The sequence below is a fragment of the Adiantum capillus-veneris genome, chromosome 22 (genome assembly GCF_014529385.1).
Source record: "Adiantum capillus-veneris isolate H3 chromosome 22, ASM1452938v2, whole genome shotgun sequence".
NCBI classification, from domain to species: Eukaryota; Viridiplantae; Streptophyta; class Polypodiopsida; order Polypodiales; family Pteridaceae; genus Adiantum; species Adiantum capillus-veneris.
In genome coordinates this window covers 144798331-144818101 of record NC_140952.1, presented here as the reverse complement: position 1 = coordinate 144818101, position 19771 = coordinate 144798331, and the positions used below count along the sequence as shown (strand labels likewise).

The 19771-nt window shown below is 39.3% G+C and overlaps 1 protein-coding gene across 2 annotated transcripts; it reads right to left on the bottom strand.

Annotated features, from left to right (window-relative positions):
- Positions 1 to 7005: 7005 nt before the first annotated feature.
- Positions 7006 to 9321, bottom strand: LOC147430371 (uncharacterized). 2 transcript variants are annotated; one of them, XM_086494835.1, is made up of 3 exons: positions 8919 to 9310; positions 7491 to 7626; positions 7006 to 7402 (listed from the first exon to the last, which is right to left on the bottom strand). In XM_086494835.1, the coding sequence occupies exons 1-2, from the start codon at positions 9237 to 9239 to the stop codon at positions 7504 to 7506; spliced, it is 444 nt and encodes a 147-aa protein (XP_086350961.1). In that variant the 5' UTR covers positions 9240 to 9310; the 3' UTR covers positions 7006 to 7402; positions 7491 to 7503. The 2 variants fall into 2 exon arrangements, with proteins under 2 accessions (XP_086350961.1, XP_086350962.1); XM_086494836.1 differs by lacking the exon at positions 7006 to 7402 and adding an exon at positions 8671 to 8692 and having other exon boundaries at positions 7491 to 7621; positions 8919 to 9321.
- Positions 9322 to 19771: the final 10450 nt, after the last annotated feature.

The following is a 19771-nucleotide window of genomic DNA, read 5'->3' as shown; positions in this document are numbered from 1 at the left end:
ATTCATTTTTTGGAAAGCTTATATCTGTTTATTTTTAAATATAATGTTATCATCTATATTTTCAAGTATATCATGATCATAAATTTTAAGATCTTTGAGTTTAAGAAGAACCATGTGGCAGATCTTTGATTAATAGTACATAAGCTTAGACAAAATAACTCATTATTCATTACATTTATAACTATGAAGTAATTTATCTACTAAAAACTCAATATTCAATGTAAATTGATACATGAAAATTGTGTTTTTACCACCTAAATTGTTTCTTCATAATATATAAAATCTAACCAAAATGTATTGTCTACAATTCTTTACATATTTTTAAGTAGGATATGTTATATATTTTTTGCTTGCAAACTAGAAAGTGATAAGAGATATTAAAAAACAATATCTTACACACTATTTATGATTGAGTATGCATTTTCTTCTCAATAACATGTCTATATTAAGGAGTTTGGAAGGGCCATATGGTGGATCTAAGATGCACATACTCTTCCACAACTAACTGCTAGATCTTGGATGCACCTACCCTTCAAAAATTGTTTAGAATGACCAAATGGTAGATCTAACATGCATTCTCCCTTCCACATCTTATTTAGAATAGCCAAGGAACTTGGATACACCCACCCTTCCATATCGTGTTTTGAATGGCTAAGCGGTGGATTGGTATGCATTTGCATTTCCGTAACTTTTTTAGAATGGTCAAGTGGTGGATCTAGAATGCACAAAATCTTCCAAAAATTATTTAAAATGGCCAATTACAATGAACCTAGGATGTAATAGCTCATGTAGAACTTATATGATGGATTTAGAATGCATACTCTCTCATGCAACCTCTTTTGATTGGCCAAGTGGTAGATCATGGATGCATTCACCCTTCCACAACTATGGCCAAATGTGAGATTGAGGCTTCATTTCCATAACTTTTTAAGGTTGGCCATGTGGTGAATTTGGGATGCACCACCCTTCCACAACTTGTTTGGATTGGATACTTAGGATGCACACCACCATCAAAAACTTCTTTAGAATAGCCAAGTGTTTATCTAGGATGCATTCACCCTTGCACAACTTGTTTAGAATGAGAAGGTGGTGGATTTATGATGCATCATTTATAATTTTGCAATATATTTCAAATGGCCGAATGGTGCATTTGAGTTGCACCAAACCTTTCAAAAATTGTTTAGTAAGGCCAAGTGCTAAATATAGGTTGCACCTAAGCTTTCCTTCCTCTTCAAGAACTTGTTTAGAATGGCCAATTGGTGGATTTAGGATGCACCCACCCTTACACAACTTGCTTAAAATGGCAAAGCAGTGAATTAGTGATAAACCCACCCTTCCACAACTTGTTTGGAGTGGTTGATCAAGGATGCATCCATCTGCTAGTAAAACTTATTTAGAATGACCAAGTGGTGGATATAAGTTTAAGCTATCCTCCTTTCGCTTGCTTAGAAGTGCCAAGTTGTGGATATAGATTGCACCTGTCATTCCACTAGCTGTTTAGAACGGCTAAGTGGTGAATGTTGGGATATACATTTCCTTCAAAAACTTATTTAGAATAACCAAATGATGGATCCAAGAAGTACATTGCGTTCTAAAACTTGTTAAGAATGGCAAGTAGTAGTGAAGATAGGATGACTTCAACCTCCACATTTTGTTTAAACTGGCCATGTGGTGGCACATTCTATCCCAACATTTATCTAAAATGGCCATGTAGTGGATCTAGGATTCATCCATCGTCCACAACTTGTTTAAAATAGGCAAGTGGTGGATCTTGAATACCCATTTCCTTTTAAAACTTGTTTAGAAATGTAAAATTGGTCAATTTAGAATGCACCAACCATTCCAAAACTTGTGCACATTCTGAAAAACTTGTTTAGAATGTCCATATGGTGGATATGAGATTCACTAACTATTTTAGAATTTGTTTAATTTACCAAAGTGGTGGGTCTAAGATGCATACACCTCTCACAACTTGTTTAAATTACGAATTGGTGGATCTAAAATGCACACATCAGGCAACAACTAGTTAAAGTTGGCCAAGTGGTGAATTTTGGATGCACCCACCATTTCCAAACTTATCTAGATTGGCCAATTGGTGGATGTGTGCTACACCATCCATTTCAACACTTCGGTAGATTGGCCAAGTGATGGAATAGGGATGCACCCATCTTCCAAAACATGGTCAGCATGGCCAAGTGATGGATCTGGAATGCATCAAACTTTTCCAAAACAAAAAAATAGTTAAATTACTAAATCTAAAATGTTTTTGCCCTCCCACAACTTGCTTAAAGCGGATTGAGAATGCCCTTGCTCTTCAAGAACTTGTTGAAAATAGTCAAGTGGGATGGATCCTTACATGACTTGCTTAGAATGGCAAAGTAGTGGATTAGGAATGGTTGCTTAAAGATGCGTCAACCCTTCCTTTGCTTGTTTAGAATGGCCAAGTGGTGGACCTTGGATACACCCATCCTTCTAGAACTTCTATAGAATGGATAAGTGGTGACACTGGATGCCTCATCATCTTTGTACAAAATAGATGGCATCTCTAGAATGGCCAAGTTGTGGATATAAGATGCAGCTAATTTTTAATTATCTTCTAGGATTAACGTGACATTGTGGTGGTTGTGATATGGCTTTGTCATGGAATTAGTATGAACACACTTTTTTGCTTTATAGAAGATATCAACAATTTTTAGAACTATATTGTTCAAGCGACGGATTATGAGGCTTTCTATATTTCATAACTTGCTTAAACAAGGAAAGTGGTGTTGAACAAGTACTGGAGCTAAGATCGCCACTTCTCAATATCATTGAAAGGCTAAACTTTATAATCATGACATTGTGGTGGTTGTGATATGGCTTTGTCATGGATTTAGTATGCACTCACTTCTTTGCTATATCGAAGATATCAATAATTTTTAGAACTGTAATGGTCAAGTGATGGACTTATGAGGCTTTCTATATTTCATAACTTGCTTAAACAAGGAAAGTGGTGAATATAGAGTGACCAACCAAGTACTTGAGCTAAGATCGCCACTTCTCAATATCATTTATTGAAGGGCTAAACTTTATAATCATGACATTGTGGTGGTTGTGATATGGCTTTGTCATGGATTTAGTATGCACTCAATACTTTGCTATATCGAAGATATCAATAATTTTTAGAACTATAATGGTCAAATGACGGACTTATGAGGCTTTCTATATTTCATAACTTGCTTAAACAAGGAAAGTGGTGAATATAGAGTGACCAAGTACTTGAGCTAAGATCACCACTTCTCAATCATCTACTGAAGGGCTAAACTTTATATCTAGGAGTACTGGATTTTAGATCTAATCTATTTATGTCCTTGATGTGGAACGTACATAACACGTAAGTGATAAATTTAAAAAGCTGGGTTGTGGATAGAGTTATTGACAAATAATTTTTCTTGTAGGATAGGAAAAGAGAAGCAATATTTGAGAAGAAGTGATAATTATGTAAGTAACAGTACTCATGTTATTATCTTGCTTATTAATATATTACCCTTTGAGAGATTGTTGAGTGATCTTCATTGTCCTTTTCTGAAATACAAGGTTTGAAGTTAAGTCTAAATTGCAGTGATGCAAAGATGGTCAATGAGAGCCTTCCACAAGTGTCCTACTTGAAAAATTGAATCCAATTATGAATACTAAAATCCAAGTACATAAGGCCTCTAGGTTGAATCTTTCACCAAAGGAAGCAATGGATGAGAGCTTTCAATCTATACCAAACATGCAAGATAGTGGTGTTGTTGCAAGTACTTTCATTCATCAAATCCCTACAAAGCAATGTTGACAATAATATTGGACTTGAATGGTCTACTATTAAAATGAAGTCAACAACCATCATCAATACGTGAGAAGATACTCTACTCAATATGACTCACAAATACATATTGTGTTAAGGCCAGGGTGCATCCATTTTTTAAAGACCATATTGAAGAGTGTTGGGATTTGGTCAACAATTAGAGAAGCTAATGTTCACCTAGAGATCCTAATGCTTATCAAATGTTGAATATACTCCAAAGCAATGCATAAGAGATATCACCATCTTTTGTAGTTTAGTCTCAAGAATCTTGCTACATTCCTAAAAGCGAGAAGTTATTTAGACCGAAAAATCCTCAAGTTCTAGCCATGTTTAAGCCACTCATAAACATACCTCCATGCTTTAAACGTGATCTGCGCAATTCTTTTTGTTGATGAAGGTTGTGCGTCACCAACAAATAATTCTATATTTTCTTCAATGTTTAATGAAGAAAATATGGTTGATATTGTGCTCATAGATAACTTGCTCCTATACTTGTTGCAAGTTGATGAGAACGAAGACATGCATGAGTTCATTTTCCCTAAGCGTTATAGACAAGCCCCAATATCCAATGGCAATGAATACAAAGGTGACACTAACTGTTGCCGAAAGTCAAAACTTGTGATGGTCTCATAAGGAAATAACTACAAATAGGCTACCACTTTTTGAGAAGTTACGAGACCTTTTTTATCAAGAGGAGGAATTCAACCAATGTGGGCAAGAAAAAGGACATGAAAAGAAATCAAAGAGTAGCAATAATGGCAAAAGAAAACAATAGCTTTTGATACAATGAAGAGACCATAAATAGTCTCCTTAGCAAGAAATTGGGTTATTGCACATATCATTGAAGTGCGAAATGGCCAAGGCTTTTTGTAAAGAAGATGGTAAATGAGCACAACCTTCTCAAACACTAATATACTATTCATCAAAAATCATGTTGACTACCCAACAAAGTTTTGTAAATGATATTTGTATTTTGAATCAAGACCCAAGTTTAACATGGATGCTCGTATATTTCATCCAAATTATTCTTTAATGGAGTATTTCATAATAGATTTTGAGCATAAGTTACTTTCCAAAAGTGTGTACTTGTAACCACAAACAAATTATTGATACTTCATCATTAGTTTGCAAACCAATTATACTAATCAACTTGGGAATCTTAACATTTTACTTTGTGTACTAACAAATTGTCCTCGATCATGGTAAGATTTTTTGAAGTTTGTACTGCCAATTTGGGCTCCTCTTGGATGTCTAAATTGATTTAAGTGCTGAATGCTAAAATCATCACTTTTATTTTGAGTTTTAGAAAGTAAAATCAACAAAATTTCTCTATGTTTTTCTTAGGATGTAATAATTCATTTGAGATGAAATTTCTCCTATACAATCTTTTCCAAGGATGATCGAAATGGCACAATACTACAACATGAGATGAGCTCATGCAAATCGTCAATGGCAAAGATATCATGTAATGCATTTGTATAGAATTATTATATAATGATTATAACCTAATTCTTAAAAGTTGAAGATTTTGATGAGCAATCAAAATTGTCAAAATCCAAGTATCAAGATAGGTAACAAAAAAGTTTATCATAAGAATTTGTCTTCGATTTAAAAGATGTTTAGGGATCTACATGCTGGCAAGACATTAGTTTCTTATGACACTTCATACAGTTATGTGGAATATATCAGGAACTTGTTTATATTTCTAAAGATTTGAAGATAGGCACTTGAGTAACTTGAAAGTTTTTTAATAAGCACAACTAGTCCATGATTAGCTTTTTAATAAGCACAACAACGAGCGTGTGAAGCAAAGGAAATTCCTGACTCCCCAAACTCGTTAGACATCTTAATGGCACAATTCTTTCCAACACACCACACCAACTTCAAATCGTACTTGCAAGATGCAAGAGTGGCAAACACCAACAAAGAGGATGCATGAATAGACCTGCTGAAACGATAGCACTAATGGTTAGCAATGTCCAAGACAAAAACATTCCTGGCATGGGACTACTGTAACCACAAACAAAGATAGTCCACCTCTCCATTTTGATAACGGAACATTCGGGCCACAAAAGATTTAACCAGAAAGCAAGGTACTTTTTCCAGAAAGCAAGGAATACCATTCAGACTTCCAAAGAAAACCCATAGGTCCAGAGCCATTCTAATCCCCAAAACTCATAACCCTGAAAACTTCGCAAATGACAGAGGGAACATACAAAACAAACTTTTACCAGACAGCAAGAACTTGCTGTTCAAAATCTCCAAGAAAAGTCACAAAACAAGTACTGCTTGTAATAACTAGATGTTATCTAGATGTTATCAGTCATACAAACTTGATGGCTACTGCTAGAACACTTTCAATGGCCATTGGAGCACCAAGACCACAAAAAGCAAAGCTTTGCAACACTAAAACACAATGTCAATGAGTTTAAGAGGAGCCAGGCATTGACACAAATGACATGCAAAATGAACAGGGCAATCGTAACATAAATAAGAGACCCTCAGGCTTCACATGTACTGAAAAGTACTCGGTTACGCTGAATATATAAATTACACTTGGCACTACTACCTGAAGCCCAATAACTCCAATCCCTATCAAGCACCATCTTGAGGCACAAACAATAGCGTTAAGCAGAAGTAAGAACCAGAAAAACCCAAAAGGCTTCATAGCAGTTTCAAACTTACAAAAGTTACACCAAATATCTAATGTTGGCACTTCAGTACTAGCCAAAGCACAGTAACTCCAATGCCTATCAAGCACAATCTTAAGGGACAAAAAATCGCAGTCAACACAAACCACAAAAACCCAAAAAGGCTTCATAGATGTTTCAGACTTGTTGGAAAAGTCCGACTGCATGAGACTATTGTTAGAAAACCAGTAGAAAGCACAGAAGCTGGACTGCTTGATTCAAGGCATGGATATACGTGTAATAGGCATGTTGCAATGCATACTTTATTCCATACCATGTACACATGTAAGCTGTACTCCTCACCATCACATGAAATAAGAGAAGTTACATAAGAGGACAAACATAAAAATGCATATGGACCAATTGCATCGGTAGCAGGATCCTTGCCCCCCCCCCCCCCCCCCCACAACACGCCCCACAGTACATAGAATGTATGTAAACACACAATATTCGAATGATTGGCATGTTCGCACTCACCTTTACAACTACGTTCAACTACGCAGTACTATTCTGACAATGGTCCATGACATATGCTTGTAGACAACATACATGACTTCAAACACAATGATGTGTGATAGTCAAGAGGATAGAGGATCCTTGGAACACCATTACTTTTCAAGTCATAACCAAAACGCCTATTAACTATTTCAGTATTCAAACCTCCACTCAGAATTTTAATTGGTCTGGATATTCCAATCATTCAAATTGTCTTGCTAGAAAGTGGATATTTACAGCATGACTCCAGCCTGTCGTACGGATATGACACATCAAAAAGAAGCTAAACTATAAACTATCAGATAATGGCTCGACCTAAAACACCAATCAGCAGGCAGCATGGGCATGGTTTTTCCCCAGCGCAGGAGTTTAAGTCTTCTGGTGAAAACTGAAAAAAGAACCTTTTGTAATTAGAGCAACGAAACACTTACTTTTGAATAAGAATCGTCAATGTCTCCATTAATTGAAGTCCTTACCTGGCTTGGCCCATCAAATCTTTCTTGACAAGTGGGGACTCAAGTACTTGAGCACTTCTGACACCTTAACATTGTCTCGTCCAAATGCCTTCTTAAGGGGAGGATCACATAAGATCTGCGATTTCTCAGTACTACTCTGAACACAATGACACAGATTTGAGTCACGCTAAAGATGTTGCATTTGTACCAGAAGAAATGCATTTGCATTTGCATTTGCATTTGTATCAGTAACTAAGCCCTCTGAGGCACACTACTCCTAAGCCAACAAAACAAATTTAGACATTTGAAGGTACCAATAAAATGGTACTCCACCTTAGCAGTCAAGACAGCACTTACCCTCAAATGTATCAAAGCCACCAATAACATGGTACTCCTCCACCTAAGTGGTCAAAGCAGTTCTTACCCACACCTAAGCAGTCAAAAAGGGACAGATAAACTAATTCACGTACCTCCATAAGGTTGGAAAAGAAGGCAAAGAAAATTCACAAAACACACAAAACCCTATAGCAGAGTAGCAGAGTAGCATAGTATATACTTTGTAAGTTTTAGAAAAAAAAAATGTAAATGCAAACAATACTGGAGCTACGTGACAATGAATTATACAAAGTGAATGAGCGAAGCTTATTTAAATCAAGCTTTGTACAAATATGGAAGTTAGTATCAACGTAGAAAGCTTTAATTCCTGACTTCAAACCAAACGAGAAAGTAAGAAACTCATCTTTAAAGCCATTCACGTGAAGGAGGTGCCTATGCAGAGACTTTATTTCTACCCTTCAAACTAAAAACAACAGCAAAGACATAAGAAGTTCATACTCCATAATATGAGCTATAGAATGACATGGCGTACAGACCATCAAACATTCATAAGTCCATCCACAAGATCTAATCTTTGGCAAGAACTTCAATGCAGCTTATTAACCACAAAGCATGCTTATTAACTAAGAACTTTTAAGTTTCTTTATCAGAATGTCAATCAAGTCTGCTACTCGGTGTAACTACAACCAACAACAGCTGTAAAACCTACATGTGACTGCTGGGCATAAGAGGGGAGAAGCAATGGAGTGCCATGTTAGCTATTTTGCTTTCTTCTGTGAGTGGACACTTTAAGACATTTCGAATTGCAAAGGAGCAAATAATGGTACAGTGGACGAAGAACATAAAGGTGACGAGAAGACAACACCTGAGGAAGGTTCTGCTGAATCCTGCAGTTATTCACAAACAAGCTATGTATATGAAAAAGGCGTTTTTGTGGAAGGACAACTGTGTGATCATCTAGACAGAAAACATTCCTACCATGCAAGAGGCGTGATGAAAGGAGAAATGCGCATTTGACATTCAGAGAAGAAGGTTGTGTAGAGATGCAACTGAAACCGGCATCAACTTAAAAGACAATGTAGATACCAGGCATACAAAAATAGGGGGACGGACCTGGAGCTTGTGAGCCTTGATGTAGTCCCATACTCGCTTGAGGGCATCAGGCCTCGTGGTCTCCGATGTTTGCAAAATGGGAGCCAGGCTGGAGGAGACCCTATAGAGGATCTGAGCGCCACCTCTGGGCTCAGGCTTGGGCTTGGGCTCGGGCTCGGGCTCGGGCTCGGTAGTGGTTTTGAGTTCGGCCTTGGGCACTTTCTTGCTCTTAGCCTGTACCGAAAAGCACCTGCATGAACCAGAAGAGAGAGGTAGAGGTGATGGCGAGGCAACTTTACACAGCTTGCCGGCGAGAGAGGAAAGTGCTGAGGACGATGGCATGGCTGCAACAGCACACACAGAAACCCTCACTTCTCCAACTACCAAGTATCAACCATGTTTACCTACAGAAGAGACGTTAGAAACATTTGCCCTATTTCTATTTGAGAAGTGCGTGTCACTGACGTGGCATTTGTCGCCCGGGTGCCGTGGGTCGGAGTGACGGTCGGACTCCGGACTCCGGAGCTCATGTTGTTTGTAGGGAAAACTACCAAAACCAAAATACCCCTCTAATTTGTGGAAATTCTCAAAGTACTCCTCAAATTTCAAAAATTCCCAAAATATCCCCAATACTTTGTCAAAAATGCCCAAAATGCCCTTCAAAATTCCCAAAATAGCCCTAGTTGTGAGATTAAATTTCTCTAAAGATTAAAAAAAAATTGTAGCTTTTCATAGAAGTCTTGTGTTGTCTATCAACACAAGATGCTAAAACTAGAATTTGAGTTGGTTATGTAGTTGAATTGCTACATTATTTTTAGACATAATTGCCCTCTTAGCGAGGTGATTTGTGGCAAATTACATGCTAAGCACTCAAAAACGAATCTAAGTTGTCAAAAAGGAATAAAGATTAGAAAATCTTGAACAATCCAACCAAAATAGATACAAGGGTATTTTGAGATTTTTGAAATTTGAGGAGCATTTTGGGAATTTCCACAAATTAGAGGGGTGTTTTGGTAACTTTCCCTAGTTCGTAGTATAGGTTACGAGGCATAATTATTAGTTACTTTATCTGATAACTATGCCTCATGCATGGTCATGTGAGGGAGAGTCAGTAGCTTAGTAGCAACTATATTGCTACTCCAATGAAAATAGGTTTGAAATTCAGTCTTCATCATGATGTTGGTGATCATGCCGATGTCACTCTTTATCAGTTGGATGTCTTATTTATGCATGCAAAACAAGGCCAGATATTTAGTTTGTAGTCTCACAGGTAAGCAAATTTAGCCCAGGGTCTTAGCATTGACAGGCTGTCAAAAGGATCTTTCGCTACTTCAGTGGCACTTTACATCTTGGGTTGTTTTATCTCAAGGGAGGATCATTGCAGCTAGATTTACATGCTTTTTTTTTACTTAGATTGGGATGGTTGTTATGACACGCGAGTGTCCACAAGTGGTTTTTGTTTCATGCTCGACAATTCATATATATCATGGTTGAGCAAGAAGAAACCTACTACTATGAACAAGAAGAAACCTATTATGGGCACTTCCAGATGTGAAGTTGAGTACAGGGCGGTCTTCACAGGAACGGTTGAGTGTGTATGGCTCATATGTCGTATGGCTGATTTGGGTGTTGGACAGGACACTGCCAACATCATCTACACTAACAGTTAGAGCGCATTGACATCTTGGGTTGTTTTATCCCAAGGGGGGATCATTGTGCCGCTAGATTTACATGCTTTTTGGACTCAGATTGGGATGGTTGTTATGACACACGAGTGTCCACAAATGGTTTTTGTTTCCTGCTTGACAGTTCATGCATATCATGGTTGAGCAAGAAGAAACCTACTGAGGCCACTTCTAGTTGTGAAGCTAAGTACAGGGCAGTTTTCACAGCTACGGTTGAGTGTGTATGGCTCAGACACCTTATGGAAGATTTGGGTGTTGGACAGGACACTGCCAACATCATCTACTCTGACAGTAAGAGTGCATTGGTAGTTGCTAGGAACCCTATTTTTCATGCTCGCACAAAGCACATTGAGGTGTATTATCACTATGTCAAAGAGAGACTCTCAGCGGGACGGATCAGCTTGGCTTATGTGTCGACACAGGACAACCTTGCATCTGTCCACAAAGGCATTGCCTCATGAGAAGTTTGAAGCCTTCTGCAAAGCTTTGGGCTTGCTTCCCTTTGTGTATTGATCATGTCCTCAGGGCTTGACACTTCCCTATATAATATGTGCCAGCTCTTGTTCACCGCATAACTCCCAAGGTGGATTTGTTACCATATATGTGGTAGTGAGGTGTGTGAACAGTGTCAGGGCAATTTTTCCTCACTAGGAGTTTTTTCGTATATATGACCATCATTCTAGGGCTAACTTATCTTTCTATTGTGCACTAAGAAATACACTCTATGTTGTGTGTCTTGAGCTTCTTCATCTTCTCCAAGTTGTGTGTGCATCCCTAGAACCCCAATTCCAACACTCCTTGAGCTTTTGATCGAGAGATTCACATGAATTTTCTACTTCGCAAGAGTGAGAGGCTTGCATGAAAAAAAAATTGTGCTCTTTGTCTTCATAAAGGTGATGTTGGAGCAAGATTTTGAGCAAGAAAAGTAGCATGTTGAGGAGGGCCAAATGAAGAGAGATTGTGAACCCAGAAACTTTGTTCAGAGAAGCTGACCTGCAAACCATCAGGCTAACATGTCAAGTTTTAAAATTAAGGCTAGGCACTTTATTATTATCCCCTATCGTATCTAAAATTGCAGGCTACCACTCTTTGAGCCCCCTTACCTTTAGGTTGTGTTTCGACGAGGCGGAGGCAAAAATAGGTGCAGAGGTGTACAAAGATTGATTGGATGTCTCTCATTGGAAAAATAGCTTATGCTTGTTGCCATAACCACCTGGAGTTGGGCAAGCCCTCCCCCTAGAAAACACTAGTCTTTCCCATTTTTATCATGATTTTACAATAGTGTTTTTTTGAATGGTGGGAACACAGCGTTCTACATAGAACGTCTAAAAAGAGTGTTTCTTTAATCTGCAGAAAGACCGATCACATTGATTAAAAAAAAGGTTGTCCATACGTATACCTGAGTACAAAGTATTAGCATATCAGAGCCTTCATGAGAAGCATGGTAACGATACCACAAAAAAGTTTCCCACACATCTAAATATAGAGCACGAGTCGACCATAGCCTTCATAAGCAAAAAAAAAAATATTATGGTAACAATATCATGAGCAACCCAAGATCCCTTGTAGGGATTGACTTTTACCTTCAAGCACATGCCTAGCTTAAGTTACACCTTAGTTGTCAAGCATCTCATGCATTTTAATCATCAAGCACCTCAAGCAATGCCTAGTTTAACTTAAGGTCTAAGGACTTTTACACAAACCTTTGGAGATCTTTTTAATGGAGCTAACCCTAAGGTCTTTTAAGCCCCATTAACTAGCATTGCTCTTTGACAGATCATCTCTCATTTGGACCCCTTTACCATTGGCACCGTGTTGAGGTAGACCCGTAAGCACATGTCTATATTCTAACCCTTGTTCCCGTCTATTCTCCCACATTAAATGATCAATTTAATATGACGAAATTATTTGGGTTGGTTAGATATTAGATTTTTATGACACTACTTATGGAAAAACACTATCAAAAAATATATCTAGCTTAGTATATAGAAATTGAGTTGAAATGATGGAATTTATTGAACCAAAATAAAATACTAATGAATGCTAAGCCGTTATGATTTAATTCTTGAATTTAAATAATTGACTCTATAAATTCCTGCATATCCTACAAGAACCTCAGCTCTCCCATGCATTTTTTATGCCGCAACAAACATTGACTTGAAATCTCAATATGGATTTGCTTTTCCTTATCACGAGCTTCATTCATAGCACAAGCTTATGGATTTACTTTTCCTTATCAACAACTTCAATCACAACACAAGGTTTGATAGCCCGCACATATGTGACTTCAATGGAAATGATACCACCGGATTGCATCTTCACTTGATGACAAGAAAATCTCAATCCTAGCATCATTTTTTTAATAGACATTGCTTGTTTGGACTAGCTAGGCCCATCAAATTTGACAAATGCTTTACCACTTGCCCTACCATTTGAGTGAACAAATTGTATATTCTTATCCTTGAGATTAAAATTCTTGAGGAACTCAATCACGTTCATTTTAGACGTTGAAATTGGAAGCCCTCTTAACTTTAAAGCTCTAGTCTGCTCCAAATGTTTCTTGTCAAGTGTGGATTTGGAAGGAGAGAAGGTAGGCATAGGTGAGCCACTTGAAGAGCAGTTCAAGAGCACCACCCAATGCAACAACTTGCTTAGGCAAACCTTGTCTCAAATTCTTATCATTAACAAAAGTGATTGCAGTTGGGAAGGTGCCATCTTGTCGCATTCAACAAAAAAATTCTAGAGCTTACTCAACCAGCTCTTGCTGGGAATATCTTCTTTGTTCTAAGAGGCTTTGTTTGGCAAAGAAACCCTCACTTAACCTTTGGGAAAAATAGTTTAGAGATTCCTTTTGACAGCAATGGGGCGTAATTTTCAATCAAAGCCATTGGTCTCCTTTGAAAACATCCTAGACTGGAATCTCATCAAAGACTTTTTGTGCTTTGGCATACATGTCGACCAAAGCAATGCCAAGAGGTCTTCGATCTTCGATTCACATCTACTCACAAAAACCAACAGCCTCCTTCCCACAACTATGATGGACTTATCTTGCAATCAGCACGCTCCATGATTTCCTGCTCTTGGCTTGTTGCTCATGATATTGTTTTGTTTCTCATGAAGGCTCTCTGCTCGCACTGTATATTTACACTTGTCGAGGTATCAGAGCATTTGGTTTCTCTTTCCTTAGTCAAGAAGAGAGGTCCTTAAGTAGCCTATTAATGGTTGATTTTGTTAATTATATTAGGATAAGTGGGACTGGGATCTATTATCGATTTTGAGCCCACTATGTGGGATATAGTGCACACCTCCGGAGCTTTGGTCTTAATAATGGGGTCTTTTTAGACTTGCCTACGGCTTTACCATTATTGAGCCATAAGAAGTCCGAAGTGAGCTATCCCTTGGAAACTCTGCAATATTAGACCCACTCCACTACTCTTTATAATTAACTAATTCGAGTCATGGGTGTAGATACGTAAGTGCTGATTTCCAAAGGCCAAGAGGAGTAGCAACTAAGGTTTTGAATTGGCAAAGAATACACTAAGTAAACACATAAGTTTAATTAACATGGCTGACAATAACCAAGAGAGTAGAATGAACATTGATTACTTTGATTTTGCACATGAAAGTGCTAATGATGATGTCCCCATGTTTGTCAATTATCTTGTTACTAGGTTGCAGCAAGCTATGGGCAACCCTGCTTTGCAAGCCGAAGTTACTCAACAACTTCGTGCTTATGGGATTTCCCTTCCTCTCCAAGAGGAGAGAGAGATTAGGAGGCCTCTTGATGAGACCCCCAAAAAAAGACTCTCTTCCATACAAGACGAGGAATCCAAAAACGGGAAAGTGATGAATCCCTAAGTTCCTCTGAAAATGTGACTCCACGAAGACGGCAGTCTAGACGGTTGCCAACTCCCCCCGAGACAAAATGGTCAACCCACAGTCCTTCTCCTTGTTACTCCGAAAGGGAGGAGAGGAAACAAAGGAAGAAAAGGGCAAGAAAGAGGTCACCCTCTTCTCCTTCTTCTTCACCTTCCTCCTCTTTCAACGAAAGCTATGGCTATTCTCCTAGAGAATACAAGAGGGGAGGACATCGCAAATCATAACCTGCATGGCGAAGGTCACAAAGGCTCAAGAAGCTCAAAGAGGGAGAAAAGAGTATCTCTTTTCTCACCTATGATGGCACCTTCGGTGCTACTGACAAAGTATTGACCTTCATCCAGCAATGTGATGCGGCTTTTGGAGACGAGGGCTTCACGGAGTCCTCCAAGCTACACCATGTAGCTATGCACTTCCAAAAATTGGCTTGTTAACGGTGGGCTAACCTTCGTGGCAACGACAAAGCCCCAATTGCTTGCAAGCGATGCAAAGGACAAAGTGCTTATCAAATGGCACAATTTGAAGCTTCTTTCTCATGAGTCTATCCACAAATATGAAGACAAGTTTTGGGATTTACATCTCAAGGCTACTTTCTTTCAAAAGATAGACTTTGTCGAGCAAAAGCAACTATTCTATGCGGGATTACTTGAAGAGATGGCCGAGTACGTCAACTTTCTACGGCCTGGTTTTATCACCGAAGTAATCCACCACACCATGGTTGCTTCGCACATCAATTTCCAACAAGGGGCTAGATGGAATGTCAAGCCGATGGAAAGCAAAGACACGAGTGATGCAAAGGGGAAAACCAATGGCCAAAATTCTTCCCAAGGCAATTCCAACAACAACAATCGGTCCAAGGAGAAGGGCGTTTACAAAGGTAAAAACAAACTCTCTCCTGAAAAGCTTGAAGCTTTTCGCAAGGGCCGTAAATGTTTTAAGTGTGGGGAGCAAGGACATGGCTATCGTTCTTGCCCCAAGAGAAATGTCCGCAAGGAGACTCCTAGAGCTTCCACCATCGAAGCTCCAAAAGAGGATGCTCATTGCAAATGATCAGCTCTCTCCTATGCTTGGGGAAAGGTAAGGGAGCATAATGCCTTCATCTTGTTTGACCCTGGTTCTACTCACAACTTCATATCAACGAAGTTGGCCACCAAGTTGGGCATTTAAGCTTTTGAGATGGGAGATGCTGTAACTGTCGATACCGCTTTCAGGGGATAACAAACCTCCGTTACTCCCTTGATTGGGGAGTTGAGGCTTCATGTCCAAAGCTATGTCGACAAAGAAGTCTTTTTCATCTCTCCTCTCCAACATGAGGATCCTATCCTAGGGGCACCATGGTTCAATTGCATGGCTGCCAACATGAAGTTCCCTGAAAGGAGAATCTACTTCACCTACAGGGGAAAGAGCATGTATATAGAGCTAGTGAGTCTGGTTGTACTATACCACTTGTAAATCCTCTTGCTTTTGATAAATCAATGAAAATCTCAGTTTCTGCGCACATGATTTTTGTCAAAGAGTCCCTAAAAGATCCTAATGTTTCATCCAATGTAAATGGTAGCAATCAAGAAGATTTAGACTTGGCTAATTTTCTAAAAGGATCCCAAGATGTGTTCATTGATGATATCCCTATGGACTTACCTCCAAAATGAGGGGATGATGAACATCATATTGAGCTCCTGCCAGGAAGCTCACCGCCTAACAAGCCTCCTTATTGAGTTTCCCAAGCTCAACAAGAGGAGATCATGAGGCAAGTACAAGAATTGGTAGACAAAGGGATGGTGAGGCCTAGCTCCTCTCCCTTATATTCTCTAGTCCTTTTAGTGCAAAAGAAAGATGGTACATATCTCATGTGTGTGGACTGTCGAGCACTAAACCATATCATTATCAAAAACAAATTTCATGTGCCTTGTGTAGAAGGTCTATTTGATAAGCTACAAGGCTCTACCTACTTCAGTAGGATTGACCTTAAAAGTGGCTATCATCAAATAAGGATAGTGGATGAAGATATCTTAAAGACCGCGTTTCGTACAATGTTTGGCCTTTATGAATATCTAGTCATGCCTTTTGGCTTGACTAATGTACCAGCCACGTTCAATCGTCTGATGGACAAAATCTTTAGACCCTACCGCAAATTCACTAGTTGATGATATCATCATCTAATCCAAGTCCTTGGAGGGACACAAGCAACATCTCCAAGTGAAATTTCAACCATTGAGGGAGAGGAGAACAAGATTTTCTCAATTAAAAGAGAAGCAAATTTTTCCTTCAAGAGATTCAATACTTAGGTCATATTATCTCTCTAGATGGTATCTGAATAAATCCATCAAAGTGGGAGGTAATAAAATCTTGGCCTAATCCAAGGAATCTACATGAGCTAAGAAGCTTTATTGGTATGTGTGCATACTATACATGCTTCATAGCAAAATTCTCTCAAATAGCAGGACCATTACATGACTTAACAAATAGCAGGACCATTACATAACGTTAAGTATTCATGGATTGCTAAGGAGCAAAATTCTTTTGACAAGTTCAAAGAGAAGCTAACCTCCCAACCAGTCCTCATGCTTCCGGATCTCTCAAAGCCAACTTTTGAAATCATTGAGGGAAGACCTAAAAGTCCCTTGCTACTTAAAGTACATGGGAAGATCTTCGCTGCTGCTGAGATGAGTATAGTCGTGACCTGCAAGAATCTTTTCAAAAGATTAAGGAGGCTATATCCATCTCTCAACAAAGGAAAAAAGCTGCTGCTACAAGCACATAAGGGCCTTAACGTTCAAAGAAAATGTTTGGGTCTTACTTAAGTCTCCCAAGGCTCAATTGAGACAAACGACGGGGAAAAATCCTACAGGCCATCAAAAGTATTATGCTAAACTAGCAAAAAAATACTATGGTCCTTTTCAAATCTTGAAGCCAATCAATGAGATGGCTTATCAATTCAAGTTGCCCAGCCATTGGCTCATACACAATGCTTTTCATGTGAGCCTACTTAAGTCCTATAAAGGAGAGCCACCAAGTGAACCAATTATTGAAGACCCTCCCGAAGTTGAAGACCAAAAAAGAGGTGCTACAACGTGAAGCTATCCTTCGGCATGAAGACAAGGTACTACGACATGGTAACATTATGCGACGATATCTTATTAAGTTCAAAAATTATCCTTTTGAAGATTCTAGATGGATGCAAGGAATACAGCTTAAGGATCGTATGAACCTTGTCAATGCTTACAATGCTACATTAGAGTAAGCAAACGTACAAATTTCTAACAAATGACCAATGTTTTTGTCTTATAAGACTAATTCTCTTTTTATCGTGCACAAATTTAAGTAGTATGCATGCTTAGAATCACGTTTGTGATGACGACGTCTCTCAAACACCAAGTAGAATTTGTCATTGTACTTGGGAGAATGAAATGGACTAAAGAGCAGACATGCTTGCGGCAGCTACGTCTCCCAAGCACCAAATGGATTGGTCATCCATCTTGGAATGATGTCGTAGGGTAAAAAGGGTCCAAATAAGAGATGATCTATCAAAGAGCAATGCTAGTTAATGGGGCTTAAAAGACCTTAGGGTTAGCTTCATTAAAAAGATCTCCAAAGGTTTGTGTAAAAGTCCTTAGACCTTAAGGTAAGCTAGGCCATTGCTTGAGGTGCTTGATGATTAAAGTGCATGAGATGCTTGACAACTAAGGTGTAACTTAAGCTAGGCATGTTCTTGAAGGTAAAAGTCAATCCCTACAAGGAGGGGGCGAGCCCTTGAGGCTAGGGGGATGGTAGAGAGAGATGCCATGCTTTTGCTATTTGCATGCATGATGACTAAGGTACTTGAGGTGATTAAGCAACTAGGGGGCCAAGGTGCTTAGGGGTAGAAAGTCAATACCAATGCCTACAAACAAGGGGGCAAGCCCTATAAGGAGGGGATATGACTGGATGGCCCTTCCCTCACCCAAGGGGCATCCCTTGCTCAAAGAGGCATATTGAACACATGTCAAGCTACTAGCTAGGTTGCCCCCATATGTGCCTAAAGCCTATATGTTGACCCTTAGAGAGGTCCAATGATAAATTAGTTAATTAAATTAATTTTTTAAGCATTTATCAAGCTCTCTCTTGTAATAGGCATGGCTGCCTATTACGAGACTGTGCTCACAGAAATGCAAGAGAGAGAAGCATTGCACAACATTAGAGAGAGAGAGAATGAGAGAGAGAGAGAGATGTTCACGTTTGCAGCAATAACTGATTAGATTGGTTATTGTGAATGAATACAAAGGTCACAAGAGGCCCTTCATATAGGTTATCAATGACTCCTCGCTCCTCATGACTCATGCCTCTTGGCATCCCCCCATTCCTAGGTAAGGTTCCCACCATACAGCCAAGGCATCCTAACGGCTAACACTTGGCACGCACGGTTGACTTGTGCGAACTCACAAGTGACCCTTGATTAGAAGTCAAGTGCAATTTGTTTTTACAAATCGTTTTAGGCATAGCCAAGGCAGAGAACCTCAAGTGCAAGAAGTACATTTCCAACAAACATGTCTTTTCCGCAACATGCTAGCAATTGCAACATCGCATGGTCCTCTTTGCCGCATAACCGCAAAAAGTTTTGGCCGTCCCTTCATGAATTTGATGCCTGGTCATAGGCGCTCCATTCGCTCTTCATCGATATGTCCCTATGCCGCATCAACCTTCATCACTTGGACATCACCGCCCTCGGTGCAATTAAAAGAGGAACATGGACGTTTGAGACTTCGAGCACAATGAAGAACAAGTACAAGAACTTCCCCATCGCAACATTGTTGCCCACACCCCTCAAAATCCGCATCTCCACAATTTACTTCTTCCTCAACACTTTGCTCTCGTGCCGTATATCATGCATCCCTGCTCGCATGAGCATCCCATTGCTTTCTTAATTCCGCACAAAGACACCTCTCTCTACAAGAAGGCTGCTCCATCTGTTTATCGAATACCAAAGTCCTTGAACTCTGGATGCGGATCATTATTGAATTCTCCGCAGTTCTGTAACCTTTTGCGGTACTCCCTTTGGCTATTCCCTTTCAAAGAACTCTCTGGAGGACACCGCATTTTTTGACATTAGGAGGGCCAACCATCAGAATGCGCGACCAGCCTCTCTTACAACCGTCTGCTCCTTGTTGTACATCGAGATCTCCATGCCCATTCGCAGGAGTCAGACAGAGAGAGAGAGAGAGAGAGAGAGAGAGAGAGAGAGAGAGAGAGAGAGAGAGAGAGAGAGAGAGAGAGAGAGAGAGAGAGAGAGAGAGAGAGAGAGAGAGAGAGAGAGAGAGAGAGAGAGAGAGAGAGAGG